At 45.7% G+C, this 14,734-nt stretch overlaps 1 protein-coding gene across 3 annotated transcripts in view; it reads left to right on the top strand.

Moving 5' to 3' along the window:
• Ics (ras suppressor protein 1) overlaps positions 1-14,734 on the top strand; it is a 60,900-nt gene that overhangs the window by 4,779 nt on the left and 41,387 nt on the right. For all 3 annotated transcript variants that reach the window (XM_077706172.1, XM_077706174.1, XM_077706173.1), the window contains exons 2-5: positions 1,220-1,524; positions 5,442-5,492; positions 6,413-6,480; positions 7,789-7,841. In XM_077706172.1, the coding sequence (XP_077562298.1) occupies positions 1,368-1,524; positions 5,442-5,492; positions 6,413-6,480; positions 7,789-7,841 (329 nt within the window). In that variant the 5' untranslated portion in view covers positions 1,220-1,367. The remainder of the gene's footprint in view (positions 1-1,219; positions 1,525-5,441; positions 5,493-6,412; positions 6,481-7,788; positions 7,842-14,734) is intronic.

Here is a 14,734-nt window from a genome sequence, read left to right as displayed (position 1 = left end):
GAATAAAATACATAAATCGGTAAACAAATGTTTTAAGCACATTAACCGGTAAACTGTTCTCTAATTCCTTCCAAACCAACGAGGATACCCTTGTGGTTTATATTGAAGGGGGGGGGACTCCCGTGCCAGGACGTCACTAGGCACGGCTGTAATTGCAAACTGTGACGTTCCTGGCTTGTGGTGACAAAGTAGGCGTTGCTTCGTGTTGCCGAATACTGCTGTCATGACATATTGTGCAGCACTTACCAATTCGCCCGTAAGAGCTAACACTGAATGTTTTTCATATGGGTTCCTTTTCAAGAGACGTGTAACATCCTGTTCTCCTCGCGTTATACTGACACGAAAGCATTTCACGGTACACCGGGTCATTACCAAGGTGACACGTGAAGTAAGCAAACTTGAAAGAGAAATTATGTAGAGAGAGAGAGAGAGAGAGAGAGAGAGAGAGAGAGAGAGAGAGAGAGAGAGAGAGAGAGAGAGAGAGAGAGAGAGAGAGAGAGAGAGAGAGAGTAAATGTTTAAGGAGAAGAGGTCGGCGTGTAAAACTGATCCTGGGCCTGCTACTTCCCACTGGGGCGAGGGTACGGGGTACAAAGACAGAAAGGAATGAATGTGGAAGGTATGAGAAATGACAGTGAAATCTACGAATGAACTGTATACATGCCGTAAAACTGATAGACGCCTCACATGCGACGAGGCGCTGAGTCCACATTTCAGCACATGATTATCGTATGAGACATTAGCCCTCTGCCTGTTAAATTTTTGCAACGTAGAGCCGAGAATCCAAAGAGAAGTCACTAAGGAATATAAGCAGGGCTTTCCCGGCTAGACCAGCTAGACCAAGACAATTGCTTCCTGTTGTCAGCCCAAGTGCCCAAAATATTTTCTCCTGAGAGGGGGCGTGTCCAAGCGTAGTAAATTATGCCTCAAGGTTCTTTCGCTCTATAATGTACCTTGGGCAAACGCTAAGGAAATGTTCGGTAGTCTCTGGACAACTACACAGAAGGCAGTCCGGGCTGTCTTCGCGTTCGATTGTGTGGATATACTTTCGGGTCAATGCTGCTCCAAGTCGCAGCTTGTGTAGCAAGACCTCTTGACTTCTGCGAAGTCGAGGAGCATATGGGTGAGCCAGAACGTTTGGCGACACCTTTGAGGCGAACGAGTATGCGCACGGTGTGCCGCCGATGTTTTTCGCTTTACATTTGAATGCTTTTGTTTAGGTTCGTTCGACCTTCGCGCTTTCGGCGTGGGCAATCGGCCAGGCCGGGGTCTTCCTGGGCGTCGTCGTCTGCGTGGGATGCTCTGGTGGCGGCACCTAGCGGCCCGTCATCGAAACTGCAGTGAGTCGAGGTCCGGAAGTCGAACAGGATGGAGCGCGAGACGAAGCACACTTCCTGTAATTGCCTGGATTTTAACAAAATGGCCAAGGTGAAGAAAGTGGTGGACGAAGCTCGGGAACAAAACAACCCCGAGCTTGACCTGGTCGACCGAGGAATTACGTCCATCGAGGAGATACCCGGACTGTGTGAGTTGCCGCTCTACGGAGGCGTACCTCTCTGTTTTTGACCCCTTTTCCAAATTTGGCGCGGCCGCCGTATTTTTAAACCGGTTGTGATGTCACATCTGCGGGGGTTGATTCACGTAGATGGGCTGACTTGTTGCACATATCGTGTAATGTCGTACATCTCGAGCGAAGCGTGGTTGCTGAATGAGCCGCTAAGTTGTTATGGTCGTTCCTTTCTTTGCGGTTTCGCCCTGTGCTCTCGGGTAACGCAACTCCCTCCTAACAGAAAGTAAACACAACAGTGTCTGAGCCTGAACTGGGCGTCGCCTTGTTTTCTGTCTTGTTTTTCCGTGACATTGATCACGTCACACTATGTTAGATAGTGCCGCGAAAATTCTGGGCAGTGCGTACTTAACGAAAGCGAATGGGATTGTTGTTGAAACAACTGCTTGTGTCAAGTTATTCCGAAGTACACCCTATTAGCTCTGTGATCGAACAAAACAAACTTCGACATATTACATGCCAGCGTTTTACTCATGTGTTGTTGGAAGGCGTAACCGTAGAGTTGGGCCGCGGCATTCATGCGCTTCAAATTCGATCCTAGCGTTTAACTGTTCGGACCCACATGCATATGTCAACGAAGTCTGCCAATTGCGCCGACATGAGTCATTAACGGCTGCTCTTCGTCTGTCATTATTTGCTGGCGTCATGTCACTACTGGACTCTTAGTAATCGCATGATGCATTCATATTTGGGCTCCTAAGTTTTAGTCGTGAGCACCACGTCTGTGCAGCTAACTTGAGCGAGTTTTCAAGAGTTGACCTAATTTGTCACTTATTTGACCTGCTGCATTTTCGCCCGTTATTGCTCAGGATGCACATCCTTCCAAAGTTTTTTTTTTTTCTGGACAAATGATAAACAAAAACATCATTTGGAAGCTTCGATCCAGTTTATTGTAGTCCTGGGCAGTTTGACATCATGTCTAGTCCATAAAAGAATTGAAGCCACAAGCGTCATCCGGAAAGTATATTATTCACATAGAGCTGGCCATGTTACAGCAAACGATGTGGGAATTAGGGCAGTATTGTGCAAACTAGCCCCACATGTTTACTTTCTTACGAACCTTGTTTATATCCCCTCTTTAGACCGTTGTTTCCAGGTGTAGCTAGAACATCGGTTCCACAATAGTTTCTTGGTTATTTAAACATTTTGTGACAGAAATCTGCCTGGTTGGGTGACACCGAATAAAAATGCTAAACTCTCAACCACAATTTGAGAAAAAAAAAATGTTGAAAAATAGTCCCCACAGTTCAGTGCCGAGCTCTGTATTGTGGGAAATTAAAGTGAGAGTCACAGCCTTGACAACGTTGATGCTCTGTGGGGATTTGGATTTGTCACTGTTTAGCATCCTTGGCTTTGTCAAGTGTCAGACTTCTTAATGATAATAGCACACCTTCGTACGCTCCTTGTCATGGACTGGATGTGGTAGTATCCACCAAGAGCATTTTCAGGAATTCGGTGTCTGTGTCAATAGTAGGAAATTGTCGATATCTATGTGGAGTCACAGCACAGTTGGTATGCAGCAAGAAACTTAATTAGGTCCATAGGCACTACAACTGCCACCTGCAGTCACTTTTTGACCACTTAGAGGAAAAGGTGCAATGCTTCAATTACGTTGCAAGATGAAGCCTGGAAGCATTTATGGACAGATCAGGCAACACTGTGCAAAGCATTAGCACACTGAGGGCTGTTCTTATAAGTGCAGAGCACTTTAGGGGTCTGGGATACTGTCCGTTGTTGGGCATCACGCCCAACAGCATCACAATGTTGTTGGGCATCACGCAATGCAAATGACACATATTTAGGGGGATTGGCCACAAAGAATTTTAGTCGTGAAAACCAATTAGGTGAGACAAAATAGGGGAGCAGAAGAAATGATTTAGTGAGTAATTGCAAGAGAGAGAAAGAAAGAAAGAAAGAGGAGTGCGAAAAAGTCAACGGACCCAAATAGTTCTAGCACGGCAGACGATCGGTCTCTGCAATGAATGAGTGGACGGCGTGACCCACATACCTGTCTATGGCAGTGGCACAGCTTCTTTTGTGCACCCTAAATACAAAACTAGTGGAAGAGACAATGGCAGCCCTAGGTGTCGCAGGCGAGTCTCCAGCAGCCTTCTCTGATGATTGCTGTTGTTCATCGCTTCAAAGGGCATACCCATGTGGGAGATTGGCCATAAACCGGGCTATTTGAGAAGTCATTGCGGCTGAGTTGATTAAAAGAGATAAGCAAAGCAAAGCACAGAAAAAGAAAAGAAAACCTAGCAAACCAAGAGCAAAACACAAATAAACAGAAGATAAACACAAGGCATGCGCAAAAATAACATGAGGGAAACACTGGCGGATCACTGCTCCGCACTTCCAACAGCTTTCACGTTCAGTGGAACTGCAGCATTTTTTTGGGGGGGCTAATTTTGTGCTGTGGGCTGTGTTGGCTTCGAAACACCAGGAGGCTTGTTTCGGGCTTGGTTTAAAGCCTTTTGTTTCTATAAAGGTGAAATCCTTGGCTCATTGAGCAAAAGAGCCAGTGTCTTTTATCTGTAACAGAAATGGTTCTTTCAGAAGCATTCCGTACTGCAAGGCATTCCTTAGTGGGAGCGTGAATTCGGAAGTAGCTAAAGGTGGCCCCTTTGGAAGTGTTTGGGGGCACAAGGCGTTCCACTGTGCGAGGGCAGTAGCAAGAGGTGGCCATCCACACCAGTACACCGTAGGTGGAGAGAGCGGAAGAACCCAGCTGAACGGGCTAATAGGCAAGCAGATAAATTCACTATCGCTGTCAACTCCGGCAGCAGAAATGAGCTGCGGTGCAACGCACAGGGGACAGACCAAAGTAATTTAAAGGAATACTGACACGAAATTTTCATGCTAGGTTTTTGTCGTGGCAGTGGGTGCCTGCCAGCCCACTAATCATAGAACGGCACATCAGATGGTCGTTCGCAACATAAATAATTGTTAACAGCCTTGTTTATTCGCATCAGTTTTGTTTTCGCTGAAACAAACACCGAGGCGGCTGCTATGACAGGAGGGTGCACTTGACGTCGCTGTTTCCGTTGCATCACAGCCGGTCTGGATGCGTGTGTGCATGTGCAGACCGCCGTGGTTGCGCGCGCCTGGGCAGCATGACGTCAGTCCTAAAACTGTAGCAAGATGCACAAGGCGAAGCAGCGCGCGCCAACAGCAGCCAGTCCTTTGGCTGCATCACGGTAACCTTGATGCTGGCAGTTTGGGGTGAGGCACAGATGGTGTGATGTGATGCCGATGTCAAAAGGGTATCTATTCTGAGCTCTCTGCAACGTGCAAAGTGACATTTATTTGAAATAGGTTATGCTGAACGGTTATAGTTGAAATGTTGTGGGAGTTATCTCCACATACAGAGGAAACAGTTTTCTCAGCTTAGAAATTTCGTGTCAGTACTCCTTTAAGTGTTAAGACAGATCGAAAAGCAACTTGCAGTTTTCCAAGCAGCAAGATTACAAAGCCCTTCGACAATGCGAGGCATCTGGTGCTTTCAATTGGACGTTCATGCTTTTGCACTCACAACTGATAAGAAGTGCTTGTGTGCCCTCGGACTTTTTTTTTTTTACTGTTTCTGTTTAAGCATCCTTGAATGAATGATGTTGTACAATACTAGTTTGCGAGAGGCATTTCGGGAAATTAGCAAGATGAAGAAAAATAGCAGAAATGCGCAACCTTGCTCAGGATTACTTTAATGGGTGGTGGGGGGGTGGAGGGGAGGGGGTAAAATTATTATATAGCAGTTTTATTTTTCCTTTGTTGGTACTTTTGCATTGTACTGTGTGCGTAACGGTATCTGTATTTGGTGTTGTAAATTGTGTGTCTGTGCTGGTGCTATATATGCCTTTTGCCCTACCTGTTTTCAGTTTCATTGCCAAACTTAACGAGGCTGACGTTGAGCCACAACAAAATAAGAGGTGAGTACTGTGTACGCCTTGATACGCTGTCTTGTAAATTGCTCTTACAATATAGGGCAGAAATAAATGGTTTCGGGTGCAAAAAAATACAAAGAAGTGTTTCTTCATGTTGCTGTCCCGATATTCCGGGAATGTTTACACTATGTGTGTGGGCAGTTTTCTACTAAATGTGCAAAGAGTTGACTCTTTCTCTCTATTTTGCTTTGCTTTATTAATTGAGTCAAACTTATCTAGAAATATTTCGAAGGAAACATTTTTTTCAAGTCCTAAGCAACAACTTTGCTGCTTAGTCGTTGATTAACAGTCGTTGATTAACCTGGAGGAAAGCAAACATAACCATTTCAAACAAAAAGTGCCAAGCAAGCATGCTAATGCAACAAACAAGCTGCAATTCCCCTGAACTCGCAATCTAAATATGGATTTCTGGCACTTTAAAAATCAGCCACTTAAAGTACATTTCAATTATAAGGTTGCAAGCAAGTGTCATGTAGAAGCAAATGCAGTTCTGTTTAAGTAACAGTGTCACGTGCAGTATAAATGCTGTTGGTAATAGTTTCCTTTCCAAGGGAAGCTGGAACACTTGATGTAATTGCTTTTTCTGATGCTTTTCATGGTAACAGTGTCTGATAGGAACACTCTTTTTAGCTAACACAGTGCCCAGGAACACCGTGGCAGACAATTGCACTCTGCTGCATGCAGGGCTAGAATTAGTTCTTCAGGCTGCATATTGAGCATGTCAGTGGCTGTGTTTCTTGTCTGTGCAAGAGATTGGAATGCTTCTAAAAAAGTCGATTGTTTGTTAGGAGGCTCAGCAGAATCGTAATAGCTTACAATCTGTTGGTGACTTCAAGGAAAATGTGGTGGTCTTTCTCTTTGTTCGTTTTTTTGTACTGGCCAGTGATGTTCATCTTTCTGTGCAGTTGTTCCAGCCAGCATAGCCAACTTGTACAACTTGGAAATCCTGACATTATGCAACAACCAGATTGTGGTACGTTGGCAGTTACATTTCTCTTCTTACTAAATTTTCTCAGCACCCACAAAAGTGGCTGAGTAGCTGTGTGTTTACACACAAAGTACACAGGTTTGATTCCAGAACACAAAGGATGTACCTCTGGTAGAGGCAGGAAAAAATACAAAAATTCCTGTGTGTGCAATTTATGTGTTGTGGCTGTTGCACACATTAGCGGGTCCTGGGGAGCATGATCTGCTCTTCACTACAGCAGATTTGTAGCTGAGGTGCAACTCCAGCAGATTAGGCCCCAATTTGAAGTTATTTTTGTAGCCAATGGTTGACCCCTTTTCCACCAAATGCCTCATGAATTAGCGTGGCTAAAGCTGCAGTACAAAAAGTTCTGCAAAGTGTTCACCCCTCCTTTCCTTATACTACCCAGAGCCATAATGTTGTTATACCAAGGCCTGCCCCGTGGGGCGAAAACTGGGATTGTACTTTAGAAATTGAAATATGCATTAAACTCCATGAATTATGGTGGTAAAATCGGCAGTTATTTGTAAAGTTGAGAATTTTGTTGTACCTGACATCTGCCATGCTTTAGCCAAATCGGCACAATGTCTCACTGTCAGCACAAACATCACCTCCGACGTGCGCTCGAGTCACTGTGACTTCGACAGTGCTCCTTCAATACCTGCAAGATTTTTTTTTATGAGCGCCATATCATAGCTTGTCGTAGTCGACGTCCTGCTGGTAATGTAGTGGGCAACCGAGAGGACACCAGTGAAGATAAAATTGTTGCAGGGTCTTCTCTCTTTAAATGAAAACATCTTGACTTTCTTCTCCTCCGCAAGAAGTGGAAGAAATGGTGGTAGCTTCGTATACATCTTTCACAATATACGTCTTTCAGAGATTTAAGAAATAAGTGAAGAATGAATAAGCTGCATGATTAAAGCATGTGCCTAAGCAGAATTTGGATCTAGGTTCTGCATGGGCCTTAGCCACAAGTCTTTAGGGTAAGAACAAGCACCTTTTTTTTGCAATGCTGGGCAGACACTTATGCCACGCCACCAGCTGTGTCAATGAGTCTGTGATATACTACTTGCAACTGCATTTACCCCAGAGAATGCTTCAGGTTCAGACTTTGGGCCAGCAAAGGCTTACTGATGCCCGGAGTGGAAGTACATCTCAGCATTGGCGGCTGTTTGGCTAGCACCAGGATGAATTGGTGGCTGTAGAATATAGAATAGGGTCTAAATTTGCGTCTTCGCATTGCTTGAGTGATGATCTGTCAATCGGCATCATGCTGTTACCGGGTGCCCTGTTTTGCTTTGATTCTTCATCCAGGAATTGCCATCGTCAATCTCTACGATGCCCAAACTGAAAATTCTCAACTTAGCGTGAGTACTGTTTCCATTCTGTGCCCCCAGTTTTGACAGCAGCTCTTGTTACTTTGCTGTTCCCGCTATCTGCTATCACTGGAGCAGCACCTGGGAAGATTGGAATGTGGGAAAGAATTGAGAACACAGACACGTCGTGTTCGGTGCTGGAGAAGTGCGATGCAAAGGTGCTGCTGCGTTCTTTCTGTTTCAACTGTTACTTTGTTTACGCACAGGTTGCAACTAAGTGCACAGCTGGTATTCCGTTAAGAAAGCATCAAACAGCTACTGAAGGCCGGGTGTGACGGTTGGGGCACTTGTATGGGCAGTCAGAAACAGAAACAAGTGTTCCTGTGAATGAATGTCTTAGTGGTTTGTCTTGGATATCTTTTTTTCTCTTTTCTCGTAAAACCCCAGTGTCCAGTTTTTATGGCATGACATACTGTGCAGTATTTATTTGTAGAAGTAGACAGGGCGTACTGCACTGCATATGGGCTAACATTACTGCTGCCAATCGAGGAGATTCCTTGATAAGAGGGAATCGAATGCACTCTGTTAGTCCGCATGGCAGTCAATGCTTTTACCTCTTGGCATGCACAGCAGTCCGTAATTAGTGAATGCTGGGTGTTGCATTTTGGGTGGGAACTTTAACCCAGGTGCAGTCTTGTGGCTTCTTTGTCTGTTACCTCAAGTGCAGTCATTGTGATAGAGGGGAGATGCAGTCTTGTGGCTTCTTTGTCTGTTACCTCAAGTGCAGTCATTGTGATAGAGGGGAGATAGTTTGGTTGTGATTGTAAATACAGAGACTCGGTGAGCACTGGCTCTTATTGATGTGAGAAAGATTAAAAAAAAAAAAAAGAAGTAGTGGAGTATTAAAATAGCCTCAGCAGGTTGTCATCACGCTGCAAGATATCTATTTTGTCATTAATGGCAGTAAAAAGCAGGTGCAGGTGGCAAGTAGTCAGGCAGAAAGTAAATCTTGTAGTGTTGTCCGTGTGTGCCAATGACAAGAGAGAGAGAGAGGAAATACCAGGAAATACCTTATTGGGCCCAAATGAGAAAACTGGTCTTATGTCTTCCTTCTTGCAAGGGCTCGGCCGACCCTATGTGAGTCAGCGGCCTCCCACTGCACATCATTGTGTATGCTTAGTAAATGAGTGTGTTCGTCTGGGTTTGTGGTGATTTGTGTGGGCGCTTTCACATGATGTGGGAGAGGGCAACCCCCCATGAACAAAATCTACATTTTGGTTCATACAGGTCGGGATACATCTGATAATGCAGGACTGAGTTTGGAAAGGGATTCACCTGCAGTACTCGTAGTGCTACCGCCTGTTTTCTATCGAGGGTATGGTGGGGGCCGGCATATGATCGTGTGCTCTTTCTGTAGTATTCGAGAATTCCCCAATATGTGAAAAGTTTCCCTGTTCTGAGGTGTGTCTATGGAAGCGACTTGCCAATTGATTTGGTTGATGAAGGCACAAGCCAACTCGTGTGCCTCCTAGTTGCCTTCCAAGGTAGCGTGTGCAGGGCCCTACAGTAGTGTGACTTTGGGGAGGTTCTCATTGTTGGTTAGAGGTCTTAGTATTGCAGGCGTCTTGGGAGATATACATCCTGTAGTAAAGTTTCTAATGTCAGCCTGTGAGTCTGGTACTGCCACACCTGACATTTCAATGCTAAAGATCGCTAGGGCGATAGCCACGTCTTCCACTTCCATTATGTGCATAGTTACGATTGTGCCAGCCACATGCAGACTTCCTTGATAGTTGGTTGCAGCTATACACATGGCTCTCTTCTCCTGATATTCGGCTGCATCTGTATACCAGACATTAAGCTCCGCTTGAAGTCTCTTGGACAGGGCGTTTACTCAGGATCACCTACATCCTGTGTGGTGGGTGGAACGCATGTTCCTAGGAGAGGAGTGAATTTTATGTGTGATCTGAGAGCAGTTGGAAGGTCGACTTGCTCGGGGGTTTCTACGTTCGCCTCCACTTTAAAATTGCATCGAACTTTCAGTCCTGCCCATGTAGATAAGAGACATACGAGTTGTGCCGTGCGTTGCCTCTCGATGATTTCTTCCACTGCGTTGTTAATACCGAGTTCAAGGAGTTTGTGAGTCAGGGCAGATAGGTATGCCTTGAGCTTGTCTGCATATTTTGCGGATTAGTGTGTTTATTTTCTTCCTTTATAGTCTTTGGAGTCGTAAGAACGGTGCGGCATGTACAGTTCGACTGATGATGAAAGGCTGAATGAGTCTCCTGATGCTGTCTTCAGACATCCCTTGATATCAATTGGAGATTCTCAATATCATTAGGCTAACTTTTATCGCGTGCTTCTCCAGTTGTTTGAGAGTTGATGTGTTGTATCCATTACCTTGGATCTGGAGGCTTAATATTTTGATGGTGTCTGCGTTTCGTATGGTAGTCCCATCTTTGGTTGTGATTGAAATTCTTTGGTGACCCTGAGGCTGACAGCCATTGGTACAGATGACAAGTAGTTCTGCTTTTTGGGGTGAGCAGCCAAGACCTATACGGATAACGTGGCTCTTAACCACTTCTATCGCTTGTTGTAGGGCATCTTGTATCATCCCATCGCTGCCTCCTGCTACCCAGAGTGTAATATCGTCTGCATAGAGACTATGATTGAGTTTGGTAATCTCATTGAGTTTCGGGGGCAGCCCCATGAGAGCCACATTGAATAAGAAAGGAGACAGGACTGATCCTTGGGGAGTGGCCAGTTCTCCCAGTTGTATGGGGTCTAAATCAATATCACCTATTGTGAGGCTGGCTGTTCTTGCCGTTAAAAAGTCTCTCACATAGTTGTAGGTGCACTTTTTCACTCCGAGCAGCTCGAGATTCTGTAGTATGGACGAGTGTTTCACTTTGTCGAAGGCTTTAGTTAAGTATAGTCCTAGGATGGCCCTGGCACCATAAGAAGAGTTGTGTCGTCCCTCAATGACTTGGTGCTGTAGTTGTAGGAGCATGTCCTGTGTCGAGAGACCTTGTCTGAAACTGAACATTGAGTCTGGGGGTAGGTGTTTGTCGTCCACGTAGCTGTTTAGTCTATTCTTTTTTTTTTTTTTTTGATTGTAGGGTTTAACGCGCTGACGCTAGGCAGGCGATGAGGCGCGCCATAGTGGAGGGCTCCGGAATAATTTTGACCACCTGGGGATCCTTAACGTGCGCCGAAATCTTGTACACACGGGCATTTTTGCTTTTTGCCTCCGTCAGAAAAGCAACCGCCGCGGCTGGGAATCGAACCCGCGACCTTGGGCTCAGCAGCGCAATGCCTTAGCCACTGAGCCACCGCGGCGGGTCTATTCAAGAACATGTGCTCCAGAAGTTTGCCTATGCAAGACGTGAGAAAGATGGGTCTTAGGTTCTCGATCTTCAAAGTCTTGCCAGGTTTAGGAATGAAGACGGCCTTTGCGTTTTCCATTGCTTCGGAAGAGTACCTTTCCTGCAACATCTATTAAAACATTTAGTGAGGGTCGTAACGGATCTATCGTCCAGTTTCATAAGCATCTTGTTAGTGACACCTTCTGGGCCCTGAGCCGATTTGGTTCTGAGCTGAGACATCGCTGCCCTCATCTCTGCCTCCGTGAAAGGTTCGTCCAATTTCGAGTTGGGAGCTCCTTCGTTTTCTGTGGCTGGGTTGTGAGGGCTGATGTTAAGGTATCTATTTTGAAGCTCAACCAACAGTTCTTCAGGGGTTTCATCGTAGCTGTATGGTAGGCAATGAAGTTGATGGGTCTTGCTTGTGGTTGGGTCTAATAAATGGCGGAGGAAGTTCCGTGTGTGTGGGACACTCATTGATTCGTTTATCCCCAGCATAGGGAATGCCATTGTTGATTAGAGAGGTGCATTTCATGTTCTTTAATCTCTTTCTAGACTAAGGTATAAGCTTGGGCGTGTTGGTACGACATTCTTTTGAACAGCTCAAGTAGACGAGGACGAGAAGTGGACAGGACACAGCGCAGACTAACCTATCTAGAGTTTGGCAATGCATCGCCTCAGTGGGTGATTTCGTTTGTTTCGTGCTAACGTTCTTCGTAGGCTGACTTGGCTTCCCATAAATGAAGCAGACAGGAATCCACTTTGTCTGGGTTCGCCTTGTCTTTTCCGGGACAGTCTTAGTGGCACCGGCTACGGCTTCCTGTAGCAACTTTGTCCGAGCCCCAATGTCATGCATGTCTTCGCAGACTTGCAGTGTCTCCACATGAGATTTACGGAAGCCATCCCATTCTAAAATTTTGAGTGCTGACGGTGTCTTTGGTTTAATTAGCATTGCTGTTATTTCTATAGATAGAATTTAATGGTCACTGCCTAGGCCTGCTCTGGTGTTACTCCAGGTTGCGGGAGGCTTATGTTCTTAGTGAAAGCCAGATCTGGAGTCGTATTGTTGGATGTGGCCATTCCTTGTATCGTGGCGTGCACTATGTCAGTGAGTAGAGTTAGGTTTTCTTGCTGTGCATCCAACCAAAGCCTTTAGCCTCTGACCGTGCAGAGATCGTATCCCTATGTGAAGTGAGGGGCATTGAAGTCTCCTACCACGAGGAGTGGTGTTCTCGATCCTGCCAGACTTGCTGTTTTCCTGAGTAGATGTGAAAAGCGATGGTTTTTCCTGGGGTGCTATAAATGTTGAGTATGAAGAAATTGCCTCGGTTGAGTCCCGATGTTGATATGCTCTCTAGGAGTACATGATCCATGATTGGCACCTTGGGTCCCAGTGGAGTGTTGTATGGCTGGGAAATTGAGCTTGACTAGGGTTGTGACTAGTATGGAGGACTCTTCTCCTTGCGTGTGTCTACTGGTATAAAAATATTTTGAATCTAGGTAGCTTGGCTTGGCCATTGGTTTCCTGAAGGGCTATCACATCCAGAGCTCACTCCAGCCCTGCACTTAACACATGCGGCTGTAGATTGCCTCTTTTGCATCTATAACCCACCTGTACAGTTCCATTGCCATATTAAAAATTTTGAAGTTTGTTTTCCCCTTGTCCGAGCCATTATTCAAATGGTTCGCATGGTCCATAAGGAGTTGATAATAATGCAGTCCTCAACAGAGGCTGGCAGAGCCCTTTCGGAGCTGGGGGTCGTTGTTGCTCCAGGGTTGCCGGAGGCACGTTTACAATCTCCATCCCTACAGGCTGTTTAATGGCCACGGTTGTGGTTTCTGTGGCCAAAATTTGAATATTAAGTGCAGCTAGCTATTTGTTGACCGAGTCTGTGAGCACAGTACGAATTTCAGAGATGTTCTTTTCAGACTTGGCTACCATAACGGAGTCAGTGTTCTCTGACTGGGCTCCAGTGTGTTTACAGTTGGGAGTCTGCTTAGCTAGAGGCGTAGGGTACTATCAACTCTTGGTTCATCTTAGCATGCATTCCAAAGTCAATTTTGACGCTAGCTACTGAGTTAATCCAGTGACAAAGTTCCTCCTTCGCATGCAGATATGTAGAAATGAGAAGTGTGCAAGCACTGTATAGCGGAAGGCACTAACTTGAGCCTGTTGGGGCATTGTCAGGTGAGGGGAACAGTGCAAATGTAATGGAACCTCAAAGAACAGGACTATAACTTTGACGCACGTGCCATTCAGCTGTGTTGGCTTTCGATGGAATGGAAAAAAAAATGTTTGAACAGAAGGCGTTGACTATTTTATGTTGCAGACTAGCTACCTCGATTCCACCTGAACGGGCTAAAATGTCAGCGCCTGGCATTGTTATGCTGATTTTTGCCTCTGTTGCTGGAACTGTCAGGTTGGGACTCGTGGTCGGCACGCCTATTTGTCGCTGCGGTTGCCGTGTAGCATGGCTCAACATGGTGCCCGAGAAAGAAAAGGAAAAATACCGAATTTGGAGTCTTGCGCCTCTTCACTGAATTAGCTTCTTTATGCTTGTCTTAAAATAACTAATCATTTGATTTCTGCAGGCTAGAAAATCTCGGGCCATCTCAACTAACATGAAATCTGGGGAAGGGCAAAGCATGCAGTGTATAAAGGAATTCTTGGTGCCTTGGCGTTTTTGCCAATGGAGAGGAAACTGTTGGGGGGGTAGAGCTATACAGCTTTTCTGTAGAAGTCTTGTGTCTTTGAAGCGCGAAAATCTCTAGCGCGAGGCGTAAACAAGTGTCCCAGTGTTTTTGTAGTACAGTCTAGTCCACTTATAACAATATCAAAGTGCCTAGGAAATCCCATCGTTATAAACGATAATTGTTATAAGCGGGTTGCGAAATAAAAAGACAGAACAGAGCTCAAAACATTTTATTCGCATGCCAGCAAGGTGGTACTACTACTAATTTGCCGAAAAGAAGCCACAGTCGGTCCCCTTTGTTTGCCGCGTGTGAAGCTAGCCCAAATCTTTTCCAAGAGCATCTATAGGTGCTTCACTTAGCTGAGGTACCGTATTTACCCGATTCTAATGCGCACCCGATTTTCCTGGAAAAAAAACCGAAAAAACTTGCACCTCCGATTGTAACGCGCACGGAACTTTGTGACCCAGACAAACGAATGCGAGAGAAATGGACGATTTATTTCCCGAAGTAATCTCACTCATCTCACTCCTCGTCGCTTTCCGCTGACCACATTATCTCGTCCTCAGTGCCGTCAAGAGCGTTCGCGATGCCACACTTCTGAATGAACGTTCAACCATTGTCGATGGGATCGTGACCCACGCCTCGCACGCCCATCCCGCGAGCTTCTCCAGAGGCGCACGCTTCAGCCTACCGCTAGTTTCAACGCGTGAGAGCCGCTGCTGCCATTACTGTTATCAAGCGCGCAAGTGGAACGATTTCACGATTTGTGTGAACGCCGATAGAAAAGCCTAGGCGCCTATGCTAGTTCACTATACCTATGCTTCCTGCGTTCGAAAAATTGTTGCTAAAGGCTTTGGCGCCATCTTGAGATGGCGATGGCGATGGGAG

The sequence above is a fragment of the Haemaphysalis longicornis genome, unplaced genomic scaffold (genome assembly GCF_048455015.1).
Source record: "Haemaphysalis longicornis isolate Haplotype H1 unplaced genomic scaffold, Haemaphysalis longicornis Haplotype H1 scaffold_4, whole genome shotgun sequence".
Lineage (NCBI taxonomy): Eukaryota > Metazoa > Arthropoda > Arachnida > Ixodida > Ixodidae > Haemaphysalis > Haemaphysalis longicornis.
The sequence above is the reverse complement of the archived record's forward strand: the minus strand, read 5'-3'. Positions and strand labels throughout refer to the sequence as shown.